Source organism: Lissotriton vulgaris, chromosome 3_1 (assembly GCF_964263255.1).
Source record: "Lissotriton vulgaris chromosome 3_1, aLisVul1.2, whole genome shotgun sequence".
Taxonomy (NCBI): domain Eukaryota; kingdom Metazoa; phylum Chordata; class Amphibia; order Caudata; family Salamandridae; genus Lissotriton; species Lissotriton vulgaris.
The window spans coordinates 752,020,557-752,040,431 of NC_141689.1; the positions used below are offsets into that span (position 1 = coordinate 752,020,557).

Below are 19,875 nucleotides of genomic sequence, written 5' to 3' on the forward strand. Positions count from 1 at the left end.
TTCACGGAGCTTGTTTTTCCAGATGATTTTGCTATTGTCACAATATCCCTGTCTCCACTTCCTCTCAGCCTGTTTGCAGGCTAATTTGAGAGTTTTCAGGGAGTCATTGTACCATGGAGCAGGTGCTCTGCCTTTGGGTTTACAATGTTTTAGTGGGGCAATAGAGTCCGAGATGGATGCAATCCTCGCGCTGAAAGCTCTGTAGTTGTTTTCAACCGAGTTAGTTGGGGAGAAGCTATCTTCCACATCGAAGACATTGGTGGAAGAGCTCAATTTTTCCAGGGCTTTCCAGTTTCTGTACGTGAATTCTGGTAGAACGCTTTTGTTCAGCTTTCTTGTTTTAGTACTGGTGATATAAAACTTGATAAGTGAATGATCCGTCCAGCTCATGGGCAGAATGTCACTCATGTGTGTTAAATCAGGACTCGAAAAAATAAGGTTGAGTCGATTGCCTGCTGAATGGGTGGGTTGCTTAACCAATTGGTGAAGCCCCACGCTGTCACAGGACAGCAGGAGGTTATCCAGACCAGTATCTAGGCTACCGTTTGGCCAGAGGTTAAAATCCCCTAAAATGATTAGTTTGTTGTGGGAGGTTGCCATATTCGTAAAGGTGGTAAGTAGTGCTTGCTGTTGCGGGATGGTAAATGACCCTGGAGGTCGGTAGCAAATAATCGCCGTGAAGATATCTCCTAGGTGGCAGTTTATGGCCAGGCCAAAGAGCTCAATCCCGGCCACTGGGTCTATGTCTATGGTGTTTATTTGCCAGGAGGCTCAGAAGATAATGCCAACTCCGCCACCACGGCCTTTGGGTCTAGGGAGATGTAAAATATTAAAATCTTGAGGGCAGGCCCATGCTAAATCAATATCGCAGTCAGCTTGAGTCCACGTCTCAGTGAGGAAAAGGACATCTAGATGGTGGGATTCTATGAGGAGATTGATTTCATTAGCATGCTTTGGTAGTGATCTGACGTTCAGCAAGCCTCCCATGAGCAGGCCCTTGTGCGTGAAGTCAAGTAGAGGAAACGCTGTGTCTTCAAAGGTGAGCTTACCTTTGTGAGCGGACCCTCGTAGAGTTATCAGTGAATCCCGGGTGTACCGTGGGGGCTGCGGGCAGATTTGGGCATAGTTGTCGGCGCTGGTCGCGTCCTCGTCGCGGACGAGCGCAGACGAGCTTGCCTTAAGCGCGCCTTCGGCGCGCAAACGGCGTGCCCGCTGCGCTTCCGATGTCGACTCATTATTTGTAGTGGTAGCTGCAGACGTTGGAGGGGGGCGTGGCCATCAGAGGTGGGCGTGTCTCCAGGCTCCCTCGGCGAGTAAATGGCGCCAAGAAACGAGCGTTTTAGTGCCCAAACAGCTAATGATCAGCTGCTCGGCGAGGCTGGGGTAAGTGCCAAGATGAGTTGCAGTGTGCAAATGAGCAATTAAGCTAGTTAAAAACACGAACACAAACTTTAAAATTATGCAGTTTCCGCTCCCGGCTTTTCGCCTCAGGAGTAACTCTTACAATAGAGCTGCGCTAGTGCTCAGCGCGCTCTATTTATCTCTGTGGAGGAGGGCGTGGCCATCAGAGGTGGGCGTGTCTCCAGGCTCCCTCGGCGAGTAAATGGCGCCAAGAAACGAGCGTTCTACAGCGTTCTACAGGAGTCTACAGGTTAATGCATTTACAAACACTTGGCTATGTAATGGTGCCCTGCTGTTATCGAATCAATAGGCCATGTTCTCTTTGGTTGCACTGCATACACAAATCTGTTCGACGCCACGCCTGGTTGAGGACCGCCAACTTTTTGGCTGATGTCCAGGCCACACTTCTGGACATGCCGTTTGATGGCCGTCGCCTCTTTGGCGACAAGGCAGACCATGCGCTTGAGCATTTTAAAGACTCCAGGGCTACGGCCAAGTCCTTGGGCCTCTCGGCCCCACGCCGACAAACGGGTGCCTTTCGCTCCTTTCGTGGCCAAGGAAAGGGGCGCTCCCACACCTGCTGCCAGGCACACGCCGCAGACTAATACACAGTGCGGTGGCGGCTGTGGAAACCGCCGTGGCGGCGGTCTGGGACAACGGCCCGGCCAGTCCACACCTTCCCCTGCAGCATCCGCCTGAAAACCCTCCTAGTCCATGCTTTCAGGCCCATGTGAAGCCAGTGGGGGGCAGGGTTCGCCATCACCACTGGCGCACTGTCACGTCGGACGTGTGGGTGCTGAAAAATCTTCCGGAGGGGCTACTCCCTCCCCTTCGAGATGACCCCTCCAGCCATGCCACCGCAATACCACAGCATATCGGGGGATCATTTGCAAATTCTGCAAGAGGAAGTTATGGCTCTCTTGGCCAAGGGGGCCATCAAGCGCGTTCCTGGGCCAGAAGTAGAGTGTGGTTGTTACTCCCGCTACTTTCTGGTACCCAGGAACGACAAAGGGGGCCTGCGCCCTATCTTGGACCTACGGAACGTCAAAGGCTTCCTCTGGAAGGAGAAGTTCAAAATGCTGACATTGGCTCAGGTCTTAGCTGCCCTGGACCCAGGAGACTGGATGGTAGCGTTGGACTTGCAGGACGCTTATTCCCACATTCCCGTCCTGCCGGCCCACCGGCGCTACCTGCTGTTCACGGTAGGCCACGAGCACTTTCAGTTTACTGTGCTCCCTTTCAGCCTTACCAGAGCCCCACGGGTGTTCACGAAGGTGATGGCGGTGGTCGTAGCTCATCTGCGCAGGTTAGGGGTTTCAGTCTTTCCCTACCTCGACGACTGGTTGTTGAAGGCAGGCTCGCCCCAGACAGTCGTCAGCCACCTCCAGACAACGGCAGACCTCCTGCATCAGCTGGGGTTTTCCATCAATGTGCCGAAGTCACACCTGTGCCCCTCTCAGAAACTCCTCTTCATCAGAGCAGTCCTCGGTCAGGTTAACGCTGCGGCTTCTGGGGCTGATGGCCTCCTGCATCCTTTTGGTGCATCACACCAGGTGGCGGATGCGGGCTCTGCAGTGGGACCTGAAGTTTCAGTAGGCCCAGCATCAGGGCAACCTGCCCGACCATGTCGTGATCCCAGAGGGCACTGCGAGACAGCTGCAGTGGTGGCTCACAGACCCCGATTGGGTCAGCGGCAGATTCCTCTCCCTTCCCCAACCGGAGCACATAGTTGTGACGGAGGCGTCCCTCCAGGGCTGGGGAGGCCACATGGGAGAGGTGGAGATCAGAGGCCTGTGGTCTCCGGCGGAGTCCCAGCTCCATATCAACCTTCTGGAGCTGCAGGCGATTTGTCTACCACTGAAGGCATTCCTCCCCTTTGTCCGGGGGAGTGTAGTACAGGTGTTCACGGACAACACCACCGCCATGTGGTACTGCAACAAATAGGGCGGGGTGGGGTCGTGGACCCTATGCCAGGAGGCTCTGCGCCTCTGGCAGTGGCTGGAATGTCAGGGCGTGATCCTGGTGGTTGAACACCTGGCAGGTTCTCTGAACGCCAGGGCGGACGAGCTCAGCCGAAGGTGCATGATGGATCATGAATGGCGTCTGAACTCGGACATGGTGCAAGGCCTCTTTCTGAAGTGTGGAGAGCCTTGGGTAGATCTATTTGCCACCGAAGAGAACGCGCAATGTCATCAGTTCTGTGCGTTGGAATTTCCAAGGCGGCACTCGCTCAGGGACGCTTTTTGCCACGAGTGGAGTTGCGGTCTGTTGTACGCCTTTCCGCCTATACCACTTCTGCCCAGAGTGCTGAAGAAAATCAAGCGCGACCGTGCCCAAGTAATCCTTGTGGCTCCGGACTGGGCGCAAGGGTACTGGTATCCCGAGCTACTCAGTATATCAGTCGATCTCCCGGTTTGTCTGCCTCTTCAGGAGGACCTTCTGTCGCAGCAGCAGGGGACGGTCCTCCACCCGAACCTGTCCAGTCTCCATCTCCACGCTTTGAGAATGAGCGGCGACAGTTGAGGCCATTTGACTTGCCTCCTGAAGTCTGTAATGTCATTCTGGCAGCCAGGCGTCCTTCCACAAAGTCGGTATACACCTGCAGGTGGAACAGATTTGTGACATGGTGCACAGCAAAGGCTGTGGATCCTCTCAATGCCCCTCTTTCTGAGGTTCTCCTCTTCCTTCTTTCTCTTGCCCAGCAGGGCTCTGCTCTGGGCACTATCAAGGGCTACCTTTCTGCCTTTTCAGCCTTCTTAAGGCTTCCTGATCAGCCTTCTTTGTTCAAGTCCCCCATTGTAAACAGATTCTTAAAGGGCATCACTCATATGTTCCCTCCTGTTCCTTTTGTGATGCCCCAGTGGGACTTGAACCTGGTTCTAACTTACTTGATGTGTGCTCCCTTTGAGCCGCTTCATAACTGTCCTCTACGTCTCCTTACACTTAAGACTGCTTTCCTGATTGCCATCACCTCTGCCAGGAGAGTGAGTGAGCTCCAGGCTCTTTCCTCTAAACCTCCTTTCCTTTCTGTCCATCCAGACAAGGTTGTGTTGCGTACAAAACCCTCTTTCCTGCCCAAGGTAGTCACAGCCTTCCACATCGGGCAGTCCATCACCTTGTCCACCTTCTTTCCGCCTCAGTATCCCTCGAAAGAGGAAGAGAGGCTCCACCGTATGGACCCAAACGTGCCCTCTCTTACTAAGATCTTTGTTGGTTACGTGGGCGCTAAGAAAGGACGGGCGGTGCATAAGCGGACCCTCTCTAGGTGGATAGTGTTGTGCATCCAAGCTTGTTACTCCTTGGCTAAGAAGGAACCTCCTGTTGGGCTGAGGGCCCACTCCACTCGGGCCACGGCGACTACTACTGCCCTGGGCCGGGGAGTCCCCTTGCAGGACATTTGTCAGGCAGCTACGTGGGCCTCGCTGCACACGTTCGCGAGACACTACTGCCTGGACAGCCAAGTCCGGAGGGATGGCTTCTTTGGCCGTTCCGTCCTCCAGGACTTTCTGGTGTGATTATTGGTTCGCAGACCCACCACTGGGGTTGGTATTGCTGGGGTATCTATTCTAAGGTAAGGAATCTATCACTAACGTGTCTCTTTCAGATGCACAAGTTACTACTTGTGTAACGATATATCTGTAAGAGACATTAGTTAGTGATAGATTCCTTACCGACCCACCCATCCTCCCCGTTCTGCGAACCGATATCTAGGGTTAAGGTCATCCCCTTTCAGGGCCCTAGTTTCATGGCACCAGTGTTGGTTCTATCATGGCTCTGCGTATCTGGCGCGGAAAAGCTGTGTATAAGAACTGACGTCAGCGCGCAAGGGCGGCGTCTAAGTACTCCGACGACGTCATTCCTGCGCTAACGACGCTGACGACAGCCGCGGAGCCGCGGACGACTTCTACCGACGCGCAGGGGTATTGCTACGCATAAGTTTTCAGATCAGTCTGACCCCTGGGGATATTCTAAGGTAAGGAATCTATCACTAACTAATGTCTCTTACAGATATATCGTTACACAAGTAGTAACTTGTGCATGTGTGTGTATATATATATATATATATATATATATTTGTGTGTGCGCATGTATATATATATATATGTGTGTGTGTGTGTGTGTGTGTGTATATGTATATGTGTGTGTCCATGTATATATAAATATATATATATATATATATATATTTGTGTGTGTGCATGTGTATATATATATATGTATGTGTGTGTGTGCATGTGTATATATGTGTGTGTGTGTGTGCATGTATGTATATATATATATATATATATATATATATATGTGTGTGTGTGTGTGCATGTGTGTATGTATATATATATATATATATATATATATATATATATATATATATATAATGTGTGTGTGTGTGTGCGCATGTGTGTGTATATATATATATATATATATATATATATATATATATATAAACGTCAACAAATGTTCGCCAATCTCCCAGCCTCACACGGCGGCGGGCTCGAGTGAGGAAGCGACCCTCGCAAATTCTATCAAAACGACTTTGCCACCAAAGAAGTTACTCGAGCCCAGGTCCTTTCAGCGTGCAATTTATTTAATACACAGAGTGTCAAACAACACCCGACGCGTTTCGGTGCAGCAAGGTGCGGCTGCACCGAAACGCGTCGGGTGTTGTTTGACACTCTGTGTATTAAATAAATTGCACGCTGAAAGGACCTGGGCTCGAGTAACTTCTTTGGTGGCAAAGTCGTTTTGATAGAATATATATATATATATATTCACTGAAAAGACCATAGGTTTCACACCAGTTATAGTTAGCTGGAAATTTTACTGACATAAAACCATTGAAATTCCACGTTATAGTTAGTTGGACTCACTATAACTTGCGCGTGTAATGCACTGCTGATGACGTCACATATTACATCACTCATGACATGGTCAGTGACATCACTCATGACATCACTGATGACACCATCCAGTGAATGTGTGCCTTTCTGAAAAATAAATATGTTTTATACATGTATATGTAAAGGTCGATGGAAAATAAATGTTAAAATAAGTGTCTTAATGGATGTTTTTTTTAAAAAACATTGATTGGTTAACTGGCTTATTAAGTGTATTTTAGTGAATACATATATTAGCGAATATTGTTTAAATATTTAAATGTTTGTATCAGTGTTTCACTTTGTGTATAAGTGGCTGCATGGGTTAATGAGTAGCTACATGTGTGTGTATATGGGTTATTAGATGTTTTTTTAAGTATCAGTATGAGTGTCTGTATGGTTTGGTGGGGGTATTACTTAGCACATAGATGCATCAATGACTGACTAACTGTTTGTATGTGTTTGGAAGACGGCATATGTGCAGGACTGTATGGATGGATGAGTGTGTATATGTGTGTGTTAGTGAGTGAATGACTGTCTCACTAGTGTCTTTATCAGTAACTACATATGTTTTAATCTAGTATATGTGAGTATTGATGTATATAAGTGAGTATATGTGAGAGTGAGAGATTGTAAGAGTTCCTGTTTAAATAAGTATGTGTTTCTATAAGTGATTGTTTAAGAGAGTAAGTATGTGTAAGTTTCCTTAGAAGTAAGCTGGTAGTGTGTGTGTATAGCTGTATATGCAAATAAATGGATGTTCAATAGTTTACTTGCATGTGTGAGTATGTGTGTGAGCAACTTTTGGAAGACTGTCAATATGTTACAGGATGTATAGGTGTATCACTACATATGATGAGTGAGTATATGTATGAGTGACTATATAGAACTGTTGGTGAATTAGTGGATGTGTATATAAATGGTGGAATTACTGAATTGGTTGTTGTAACTGGTATGGGTATCTCCTTTTTTTTGAAAATTTTAGTTTCTATTTTTGAATATGTGTTTCAAGGGTTACAGTGAAAGGAGGTCTGTCACTCTGTCACAAGGATGGTGTCATCAGTGATGTCATGAGTGATGTCACTGACCATGTCATGAGTGATGTAATATGTGACGTCATCAGCAGTGCATTACACGCGCAAGTTATAGTGAGTCCAACTAACTATAACATGGAATTTCAATGGTTTTATGTCAGTAAAATTTCCAGATAACTATAACTGGTGTGAAACCTATGGTTTTTTCAGTGAATTTAATAGGTTTTTTAAATGCTATTTCCTAACTATAACTGGTGTGAAACCTATGGTTTTTTCAGTGAATTTCATAGGTTTTTTAAATGCTAATTCCTAACAATAACTGGTGTGAAACCTATGTTTTTTTCAGTGAATTTCAAAAGTTTTTTAAATGTTAATCCCTAACTATAAGTCTCAGTTTATAACTAAGACTGTTAGCGCTCTAGTTGTTCTTTAGAACACTGTGACATTCTGTCATTGGGCTATATTTGGGCTACATCTGGCTGATATTTGGGCTATATTTGTTTTTTTTTTTGTCTCTGGTGGCCATCTTTTGGCTACATTGGTCTACATTTGGGCTCCAACATATATATAGCCCAATGTAGCACAATGTATATTTTTTTCAAAGTTAATTTTTGTAAAAACCACTTGAGCATATATCTTGAGACATAGCAAAGGCACATCGGGCTACCAGTCCCTACAATTTTGCCAAATTTTTTTTTGTATATATATATATATTTTTTTTTTTTTTTGCCTTGGAGCGCTCCCGGTGCGCGCCCCGGAAAGCGTAGTTTTATGAAGCGCCCCGGAGCGCGCACCGGAGAGCGTCTCGTAAGCGCCAATATCGCGAACAAAAACATGATCGTGACTTATCGCCTAGCCGCGACCGCGTGATATGCACGGCGTAAACGCACTCGAGCGAATACGATCGCGGAACGTAGGCATCCGACGCGCTTACACGACGCGCCCCGGGGCGCGTAGCGTAAGCGCGTCGGGTCATGTGACCTGAAAATAACACTTTTTATTGGTTCATAACAGTTTTGGTTTCATAATGAAGAAGCCCCTGGTCATGTGACCTGAAAATAACACTTTTCATTGGTTCAATACATTTTTTTTTTCAAAAGGATGAAAGACCCCACCTTTTTTCCTTATTCTGACTTTGTCCTTTGACTTAGGAAGACCTATTTGTACCTCTCTGAACCTTTTTGATCTTTATAATGGCTTCAGTAGCAGCAGCAGCTGGTGCATCTGCACCACCACCACCACAACCACCAAGAGGACCACCACAAGATATATTATATATATATATATATATATTTATATATATGTATATGTGTGTGTGTGTGAATATATATCGGATGCTCTGGGACCCGCCCTGCTTTGCACAAACACGGTTTCCCATGATGTAACAAAAGGACGGCACACACCGGAATCTTCAGAAGAGCAGTTTATTTGGCGTTAACTGATTACTGTTTTCAAGCAATTATACCGGAAGGTGCATGTATTCCTCAATTTAGACCTACGCGTTTCTGCTGTAGCCTTCGACTTGGTCTTAGAGTTCAGTGCAACTGTGCATAGTTAAATGGACAGCAACCCCCTATCCCATCACCAATTTAAAAAAAAACAAGGTTTTATGTCTTAAAGGGGAAAGACACATTAACCATTAATTCAAAAAGAATATATCACGACTTGATTCATTATTGGACAAATAGCTGTGAAGTACACAAATAAATTGCACAATTGAACATCGGGCAGGCAGATCACACATTAGGGATACACACTGTTTCTATTCATAGTCTTGGTTAGCGCACAGCGCACTATGGTCACATCACCCTAAGTTCCCATAGGGTTAGAATGCCAATATAAGGGGATTGGCATTTAAACAATACAGTGCATATATATCTCCAATTTTCACCACAAATGAAGGTAAAAAAAATCAACACAAGGTTATATGTAACATTTGGGCCAGACAGTCTTAGTAGAGTATTAAATATATGATTATATGATTCCAGTTTGTCAGACATTGTGCTACAAATATGTGTAAATCTTACATAGAAAAATATGCATAGTTGGAAATGAAGTGCTACGTACGTCCTCTATATTGCACATATAATATTAAAGTGGCAGGGTCGGGTATCTAATAAGGTCTCCATAAAAGGATCACCATCTTCCTGAGCCATATTGGACTTATCGATTTGCAACCGAAATCTTCTGTCTTCGCATTCTATTCCTTTCTCCTGCTTGTCCTTATCATACGCTACAGTCTTTTGTGTAAGGGTCTACATATTTTGTTTTCTGGTATCTTTCTCCATTTTTAACCGCCTCTTCTGGGCCTCCTTCAGCCAAGTATGAAGGGAATTAAACATAGACTGTCTACTGCGTCTTTTGAACAACTGTTCATGGAGAAATACTATCTATTGTATCATAGGAGCCTGTCAAATGCCATAGTAACTCTGCATTGTCCCTCGTATATTTGTGCCATGACGTACTAAACGTAATAGGGCCAGGGCCAGGGCCATGTTATATATACATATCAAAATTAGGACTACCTTCAGGAGGTGCAGGTTGGGATTCTTCCAACTGTGCATCTTTTGAACAACAATAACAGCACAAACTCTGAATCTTACTGAAACCAGGCATTGCAAACAATCAATCAATCAGTGACACTTATAAAGCGCGCTACATACCCGTAGGGTCTCAAGGCGCTGGGGGCGGGGGGGGGTGCCGCTACTGCTCGAACAGCCAGGTCTTCAGCTTCTTCCTGAAGGAGAGGTGGTCTTGGGTCAGGCGCAGGTCGGACGGGAGGGAGTTCCAGGTCTTGGCGGCCAGGTAGGAGAAGGACCTTCCTCCTGTAGTCGCTCTTCGGATGCGGGGGACGGCGGCGAGGGCGTGGCAAAGAAAAGAGGAACAAAATCCTTATTTTACCTGGCAAAGTATTTGCAAACACTTTTCACCAAAACAGTCCAAGTACTGAAACAAAACCTATTTATGGTGGTACCACATAAACTGAAACAGACTCACCTGCCGTCATGCGCACCAATAGACCAATTCTCCACTGCTGACTAAACAGTCAGATCATGGGTTCGCCGTTCAGGACTCCTGTCGGGATGACCACTGGGCAAGGCACCCTCCAGTGCGAGAGAGGCAGCAGCTGCGGGAAACGTATCTCATCGTGCAGGGATCCCTGAGCCATCAGTCCAACCTGATGTCCTCGTCCTCCCCTCCGTCTGTGTAAAATGGATGGGTCATGCCCCGATAAAGTCCCTGTTTGGGCACAAACTGAAGGAAGTGACACGACTATTGTCACCTGTGTCACCACTGACCACCTCTCAACCTTCCATGCTAAATGAAGAGTGGAGAATATACTCTAGTAACTTTTATTATATACGCTCACAGCGGGGTTCTTTCTGCACAGTCTAGTGAGACCACTACAGAGGGAACTGAGGAACTGTAAGCATGAAGATATATTATATGCATTGCATGGTCAACTAATTACACGCCCACAGTGGAATTCTCTCAACGGATGTGGGGGAACAACGTAAAGACAAAAAAAAGGTTTCCACTCTTGCATCTTACACAGAACTCTTTCAAGGCCTTCCCGGGGGCTGTGATCAAACTGCCAGACAGGTGGGAGAGGTTCTTTATCAAGGCAAAGCTAATCTCTGGCACAAACAAGTCCTCATTACAGAAACGAAACTTAGCCTGGGGCATTTCTTGAAATCAAACAGGATTAGTTTCTAACAGTAAATAAAATGGCGCCTGACAAAAAAAATGACGTAGAGAATGCTAACTTATACATTACATTAGAGAGCATCAACAAGAATAATCTAACAACTCCACGGGCATCCCTGGAGCCTTCCCGCCTGGTACGGCTCTCTCCCGGGGTACCTTGTCCCATACCTCCAACCATCTCCACACATCCTCTGGAGTAACAAAGAAATGGGACTTGCCCCCAGACAAGACCCCCAGACGAGCAGGGTACAATAACACGGAGCAGAGGCTCATCGATTGCAGCTTGGCCTTGACATCCAGGCCCTCCTTCCGAGACCCCTGACCTTTGTTGGTGTAATCCGAATAGATGGAAATCCTGTGATTTTCAAAGGGGGCAGAGTCTGTTTGCCGGGCAGCAATAAGAATACAGTCCCTGTCTTTATGGTTCAGAATTCGGACAATGAGGGCTAGTGGGAGCGCATCAGGCCTGGGGGGGGGGGGGGGGGGGGGGGGGGTCCACCAGTGCTCCGTGCACCCTTGCAATCAATCAATCAATCAGACATTTGTAAAGCACCCTACTCACCCGTGAGGGTCTCAAGGCGCAGGAGGGAGAGGGAAAGATGCAGCTCCTGATTGAACAGCCAGGTTTTGTGGAATCTCCTGAAGGTCAGCAGGTCCTGGGTCTGCCGCAGGTGGATGGGGATGGTATTCCATGTCTTGGCGGCGAGGTGGGAGAATGATTTGCCGCCGGTGGTCATTCGGCGGATGCGTGGGACCGTGGTGAGGGCAAGGTCAGTGGAGCGAAGCTGGCAGTTCGGGTGTAGAAGGAGAGTCGTTCGTTGAGGTAGGCTGGTCCGGCGTTGTGGAGAGCCTTGTGAGCGTGGGTGAGGAGTTTGAAGGTTATCCTCTTGTTGACCGTGAGCCAGTGCAGGTTTGTCAGGTGGGTGGTGATGTGGCTGTGGCAAGGGAGTTCGAAGATGAGACATGCGGAGGCATTCTGTATTCGTTGGAGTCATTTCTGGAGTTTGGCCTGGTTCCCACTTATAGGGCGTTGCCGTAGTCCAGTCTGCTGCTGACGAGGGCTTGGGTGACCGCCTTTCTGGTTTTGGTGGGGCTCCATCTGTAGATTTTGCCGAGCATTCGGAGGGTGTTGAAGCAGGAGGAGGAAACAGCGTTGACTTGCTTGGTCATAGAGAGCTGTGAGTCCAGGATGAACCCCAGGTTGAGTGCGTGGTTGGTGGGTGTTAGGGCAGCTCCCAGAGTGGTCGGCCACCAGGAGTCGTCCCATGCCCTGGGGTTGGAGCCGTGGATGAGGACCTCCGCTTTGTCAGAGTTCAGTTTCAGACACCTAGTCTTTATCCACTCTGCGTACGCCTTCATTCCCTCATGCAGGTTGGATTTGGCGGAGGCTTAGTCCTTGTTGAGGGTATGAGATGATGTTGAGGTGGTGCGCTCGGACGATGTCGGCAAGCGGTGCCATGTAGATGTTGAAAAGGGTCGGGCTGAAGGATGATCCTTGGGGTACACCGTAGGTGATCGTGGAGGCTTCGGATTGAAAGGGGGGAGGCAGACTTTCTGGGTTCTGCCGGTGAGGAAGGAGGAGATCCAGTTCAGGGTTTTATCCCGGATCCCTGCATCGTGGAGGCGTGTGTGCAGGGTATGGTGGCAGACGGTGTCAAAAGCGGCCGAGAGGTCTAGGAGGATGAGGGCTGCTGTTTTGCTGTTGACCAGCAGGGTCCTGATGTTGGTGGCGGCGATGAGAGCGGTTGCAGTTTTGTCCAGGATGAAGTTCTCCTCCAGCAAGGGTCAGTTGTCGGTTTGCAGTCTACTCAATTACTTTCGCCGGGAACGGGAGCAGGCAGATGGGTCGAAAGTTCTTGAGGTCCTTTGGGTCTGCTTTGGGCTATTTGGGTAGGGCATTGATTTCGGCATCTTTCCAGCTCTCCGGGAAGGTGGCGGTTTCGAAGGAGCTGTTCGGAGATGGGGTGCGCTGATGGAGCTTGCTTTGTTGAACATGTGGTGTGGGCATCGGTCGGAGGGTGAGCTTGAGTGGATGTTGTTCATGATTTTGATGGTGTCTTCGCCGTTGACATTGATCCAGGAGAGCATGAGGTTGGTTTGTTTGGAGGGCATTGGGTCGGGGGTTTCGGCTACTGTTGCCGGAGTCTGGGCGTTGAAGCTGTTGTGGATGTCGGCGATCTTGCAGTGGAAGATAGTTGCCAGGGAGTTGCAGAGTTCTTGTGATGGCGGAATGTCGTTGAAGCTGGAGTTGTGGGAGGCAAGTTCTTTAACAATGCTGAAGAGCTCTTTGCAGTTGTGTGTGTCGTCGATGCGTTCCTTGAAAAGGGTATTTTTGGTGGATGGGATGAGTTGGTGGTGCTTGCGGCTGGTGCCTATGTTGGCCGCGTGGTTGTCTGGTCTTGGCTCCACTGCTTCTCGAGTCTTCGCAGGTTTGCTTGGAAGTCTGGAGGTCGGCGTTGAACCAGATGGCTCTTGTGTCGGTGCACCTGTTAGAGGTCTTCCTGAACGGTGCGAGGGTGTTGGCTCAGTTGTTGATCCATTGTCTGAAGTTGTGGGCTGCTGCGTTGGTGTCCGAGGGCTCGGATGGGGGGTCTCAGGCGAGGGTGGTGAGGAGCTGGTCTTCGGTGACTTTGTTCCAGCTGCGGTGTGGGATTTGTTGCAGTTGGCCGTGTGCGTTGTGTTTCTCGAAGGAGAAATGAATGCACTGGTGGTCGGTCCAGTGGACTTCTGTTGTGTGGCTGATGCTGATGTGATTGCTGGCAGAGAAGATGGGGTTGAGTGTGTGTCCGGTAGAGTGGGTTAGAGTTGTGACGAGCTGTTTGAGTCTGAGGTTGTCGATTAGGGTTGTGGAGTTGTTGTCCTTGGCGTTCTCGAGGTGGAAGTTCAGGTCTCCGAGGAGAATGAAGTCTGTGGAGGCGAGGGCGTGCGTGCTGATGAGGTGGGCGATGGAGTCGCTGAACTGTGGTCGGGCCCGGGGGTCTGTAGACAAGGTTTCCTCTAAGGGTGGTGTTGTGATCGATGTGGATCTGGAAGTGTAAGTGTTCGGCCGTGCTGAGGGAGTCTTCAGCGTTGGTCGAGATTCTGATGGTGTTCCTGTGGACGATGGTGATTCCTCCTGCCGCCCTTTCAATCACAAGTAATGGTTACAATAGAGCAGCTTTAGCACCTCTCGTATCTAGTGCTTCACAAGCGCTTCAGTCGCACTTCCCTCAGTTTGCTCTGGGAGCCCAAAAAGCAGACATTATTGTGGCAAGATCCGCCCTCCTTGACCTCCACCCTCTCCTCAAAGGTCCCCATTCTAGAAGTGACCTCGGACACCTGTTTCCGCAAAGTGGTGACCTCGAATTGGAGTTCAGAGATGGAGCCCTCCTCGGTTTGTACCTTATCTGATACCTTCCCGAGGTGTGCCTGGAAGAGGTTTACCTGGAAGAGGTTTACCTCGATCGCCACTGTCTCCTTCTTTCTCTCACCAGGGCCACCCTGGATCCAAGAATTGTGGCAACCAGGTCTTCCCTGGAGGGCTCCTCAGCGGTCGAGCAAGCCATAATTCCTCCTCGAGGCCAGCCCATCGTGTCCTCTGCCGGCAAAAGGGGCACCGGCGTGGTATACTGCTCTATTGTGTTGCGATGCAGGGGGCTGGTTGTTTTTTTTCCCCATAGTGGGGCAAAAGGGGGACCAGCTTTTTCTCTACTCAAGTTCTGGGAGGCAGACTAACCACGCTGAGAGATCAGCAGCCGTTGGATATACAGTGCATAGAGGGCCAAGGAACAAAAGCCCCAGACGGCAGCCCCCCACAGCCTTACAGTTCCAAGTTACATGAACAGGAAATACAGGCTTGGGCACTCTAGTCCATGGCCACAGGGTCCAATTTCAGGAACAGGGTCCGCTCTGCAAGTAGGCACCTGAGGGGGGCCTGAATGGAGCTCCAAGACCAGAGCCTAGGCCAGGAGGTCCATGGATCTTCATTTGTTATGGCACTCCCAGGGCCGCCAAGACCAACACAGCTCCAGAAGAAGGATTCCCCACTCAAACGCACCACTGCACAGTTGGGGCCCACAAACTCCAGTATTTCAGAGCCCTGTCATCCACCCCAATCTGGCTGGTTCAGCACTAAGAATGGCTACTCAGCTATAAGCCAGTGCGGCCTCAGAATGACGGGGAAGTGGTTTCAGAGCCTTCCCTTTTCCTCCAGTGTATACCCCCACTGCGTTCCTCGAGGATGGATACCACCCCTGCCCCAGGATCACCTGTGCAGCCACCCGCTGGATCCAGGTAGCAGCTGGCAGCTAGGGCTCAGCACAGCACCAGCCACAGCAGGCATGGAGGCTCCTCCCTCCACAAGGTCCGGGTTCAGGGCAGGAGGCTCCCACACCCGCTCCCTTGATGCCTCTCACCACCAGCAGCCCGTTCCAGATACCAGCAGCTTGCCAGGGGAATATCGCTCACCACCCTATAGCCCAGGCTACTCAAGGCCCGCAGCTCCAGATGTTGACACCGGCCGTGACCTCCCAGGTGGCGTATATGATCGAGGCACTGAGCGAGCTCTTAGAGGGCAGAATCCCAGTATCTGGGACAAATGTGACAAGTATGGCAGGATACTTTAGGATATTGGTGGAGCCTTGAGGAGCCTCTCAGAGGCGAGTCCCACTGGCCATCTTGCAGGACCACGGCGCTGTGCCATGCATATTACTATTGTGTATTTTGTGAAGACGACCAGAAGAAATCATCACCCAACCAAGCATTTAAATTGCAGGCAGGTGCTGTGACAAAAATCGTCATAAAAATTCATCTTTATGTGGTTAATAACAACCACAAAAGATTTCATTAAGACAAAGATTGTATATTTACGTTAAAAAAAACTACAACATTCATAAATCAAATATATAAAATTACGTAATATTAATGTGTCTCCTGATCCTTATTGTACAGTTAAACAAATATAATCGTTGAAGAGCAGACTGGAATCATCATCCAGTTGCTGTAAGAATAACAGGGCATGTCTACATTTTCTGAAATCAAAATTCTTCAATATTGACTGTATATAAAGTACCTGTTTCTCCTTATAAAAGTTACAACAAATACATAATTGATAGTAGTTTGTGTGGAGATTCCATCTCACGGAATATTCATCCGTTCTCTGAAAGGTTACTTTAATGCATTGTATTAAGCTGAAAACATGCCTATGTGCCGTACTGGTAACTACAGACTTATATAATGGCATACCCTGGGAATGTGATAGCGTAAATTAAGTTGCACTGGTAGCTTTAATAGCCTCCCACTGTATCCGCTTCTGATCACACGTCCATAAAACGGGTTTCATTTTTGAAGATCAGGGTCACTAACGAACTCGGATCTGCCCAAATTCAAACATACATTTTCAGTTCAAGCAAGCCAAGGAGTATGATGTGCACTATCTAAAGATAAACTACCCCGTAAGATTAAACAATTGAATCTTGTTTTTGATTTAATCCTCGCAGCATTCCACAACTAGAGAGGGCAAGGCTTAAAGAGATCCTTAAGGATATTTAAACCCAATTCTGAATGGTTAGAGTAACTTGTTGGTGCTAGCAAAAGTCTCTTAAGAACACAATTTTCTGATGAATGATCCCACATTCAGCTTAGCCCCAAGCACCTGCTCAATAGTTCACCATAGATACCCATTTTTAATTGTACAGCATACACATCTTCTTTACTGGCTTTTGGCAAATCTAAATATTGATTTCCTGCCACTAACAACGTGTTTCTTCCTTGTATCTTTCAAATGTAAAAAATACCCATCCAAATCAAACTGTACCTCTAGGTAAGTAAAAGTATGCACCCTTTCAGTCTTAGTGCAGAGCACAGGGTGAACGTGTGATTTAACTCTCCTTGGTCCACAAATCAAAGAAAAAGGTTTCCTAGATTTGTTCTTAAATCATACTTGTCTGTATACCTTGTACATCGTCCAATAGCCTTTGCAAGCCTTATGGGGTTCTTGACATCAGAGCCACATCATCTTCATAAAGTACAGCAGTGGCACCAGCGTCAGGCATATTAAAACCTTTTTGGAGAAGGTGGGCTTCTAAATCATTAACATATCAACTGAATAGGAAAGGGGCGAGAACACATCCAAGTCTCACCATTATGCCTATCCGAAAATGGGTGTCACATTGTCACATGAACACTTAATAACAGCAACTTTGAAAGGTAAAAAAAAAAAAACATTCTAACTAGGCACATGAAGTGGAGGGTAATATAAGGAGCCGCTTCTTTAAGATAACATACAGAGATAAACATTAAGAAAGCGTTGTCTCTGAAGAGAAAGGAACTACTTTTAAGTGGATGTGAAAAACTTGCACTAGCTTTGTGCAGTCATGTGCAGTCATGCAAAGTGGAAGAAGCCAATGACTAAAGTTGGCTGATCTTCTGCCTAATGCTGTGTTCTGTGGCGGGTGGAAACATAAAGCGAATGCCAATTCAACAGACCAATGGATGAAGCATCTTGACCAAAAGCCACTATATATATATTATGAATGTTTTGCAAAGCAATAGTCTGCCTAGACAACTAATGTTGTTCCAAAGGCCGGACTCTAAAATAACAAATTCCTTCCTCATTCATTGGAAGAACTTGAGTAGAGTAGACTTTTCAAATAACTTTAGTTATCAGAGTCTATTTGACAATTGACCTTTGCACCTGACCACTTTAGGGTGATAATAATATACTATATGTACCACCTCCTTGTTGACGCTTAGCTCAATCAAAGGAAGCATTCGGTGAAGGGAATCAGCGCCATGAGGACAGACTGAAGGTGTGGAGGCACATTGATCTAGAGCAGTGGTATTCAAACATTTTAATACTGCACCCCCTCCTCTTATATGGGACTCCCTTCAGAATTTTTCACAGTTATTCTATAACTAGCAATATTTAAATATGTCTAGACGTATTTAAACATTGCAGTTAAGTTCTGTTAGTGTTTTAAACATATAATAAAATACATGATTGATAGACATACTATTCTGATCGAGCCGACATTACTAACGTGTACAAGTATCCACAGTGTGATTATTAGAACTGGGATGGGGGGTTTGAAGAATATTTGGAGTCCCTTACAGCTGCTCCTTTTTTCAGCTGAAAACAAAGCACTGTTAGCAGCATAATGCTTCTTTTACCCACAGCCTGCCCCCCCCCCCCCCCCGATCCCTTGAGGTCCCCCTATGCTGCCCAGCTCCTCAGTTTGAAGACCCCTTATCTAGAGGAAGGCATGAGTGAGACCAGAGGAGAGCGCTGATATAGACTGCTGGGGCCCAGGAGAAGCAACAGGTGCAACCATTAGATGGAAGTGTAGACACTGACGGTGGAAGCATGAAACTAGGGAAGAGGGCACAGTATTAGAGAAGAACCATATGAACAGGAGTGCTGATTATGAGCCATCCATCTTTGGGGGAGCGATTGGAACTAACATTTTTTGGGATTAATTGAGGACTAGGCTCGCATGGAAGCATATCTGAGTCATTCTGGATTTGAGTGCAAACAAGATGGCAGTCTTCTATGATGGATAATTAAGTGTGGGCCGCAATGGGGATGTTGAGATTCTGCTCTTTGGAAGCATGATCAGGTGCAGTAAGTCATGGTGCACTGTTGATGGAATTCAATGAACACATTATGTACACTACAGAGAACAAGTAATCCATAAAATGTACATTTAGTTTGTAGTGTTACTGGTCTTATGTCTGTCAGATTGCTTAAACTGCATATTTTGAATAATGTTTGTAACCTAATCTTTTTATTTTTTTATTATGCTTCCAGGACAAATCAAGGCACAGTCTTCATAATCCTCAGGCTGAACAGGTTTCTGTACCTCTTCTTTTTGCTTGCACCGCCAGTGCCAAAACAGTAGTGGCCAATCCAATATTGCATCTCAGTAATTTGACACATGATATATTAAATTCCATAATAAATCTCGATTCACCTCCTCATCCAGATCTGCAGAACAAAAAGGTATACCGAAGCATGTAACATGTCTTTTTTTAATATAGCTATTAGAATTTGGTGTTAGGAAATGAAATGCTGAAAATAAATAGAAACTTAAAGAAGAGAACATGAGCATATTTTCAATATTAGTTGAGAAAAGGTACAGTATTATGATGTATGTTAACCTATTAGCAGTCATACATATAACTCCGGTTTGAATTTCCTTGCCAAATAGATATCAAAGAATACACAAACTGTCACATCCAGTATAATTCTTTAATATGTTCCTTTTTGAAATGCAGTTGCTGATCTTACTCAGCAATTGCTTTGTAGTAAACAGTGTCTAAATTAAGAATGTAATTTAAGTTAATTGGTGGTCACTTGTTTACAGCTCAGGAAGATAAAGTATCTATTCATTCTGGTAAGGTAAACCTGGAGAGGGTCAGTTTGATGTTCAACTTCTAAATTAGTGCTGGTACATTAGGAAACTCTGCAGGGCCCTTAGTCAAACGAACATAGTGTTTGCTGCTGTGCTGTAGCAGGGTGGAAAACATGAACACCCAGCCCTGAAAAATGTAATCATTTAAAAAAAAAAAAAGGGAGCCTGGACCTAAGACTCTGGAAATGTTTGATCTTTGCATTTAAGAGTAACAAAATCAATGGATGTTGGTCCTTGGCAGTAAAAAGGGTCTAGCACTGTGCACATGTTAATCCTGTGAATTATATCTGATAGAGATTTCTAGCTGCAGATTCCTTACCTCTGAATTTCCCAGGCGTCAGACTGGATCCGGAAACTTTTGCTGAGCAATACCCCTTGCGCCCGACGTTGAGTGGCTTAATTTGGCTCTGCGTGTTGTCGATGACGTCGGTAGCATCGGTTATGACGTTGCTGTGCTTACATAGGTGCCACCCA

The 19,875-nt window shown here is 46.9% G+C and overlaps 1 protein-coding gene across 2 annotated transcripts in view; it reads left to right on the forward strand.

The window, feature by feature from the left end:
- DMXL1 (Dmx like 1) overlaps window positions 1–19,875 on the forward strand; it is a 2,236,090-nt gene that overhangs the window by 1,227,316 nt on the left and 988,899 nt on the right. For both annotated transcript variants that reach the window (XM_086961064.1, XM_086961065.1), the window contains exon 25: window positions 18,798–18,989. In XM_086961064.1, the coding sequence (XP_086817190.1) occupies window positions 18,798–18,989 (192 nt within the window). The remainder of the gene's footprint in view (window positions 1–18,797; window positions 18,990–19,875) is intronic.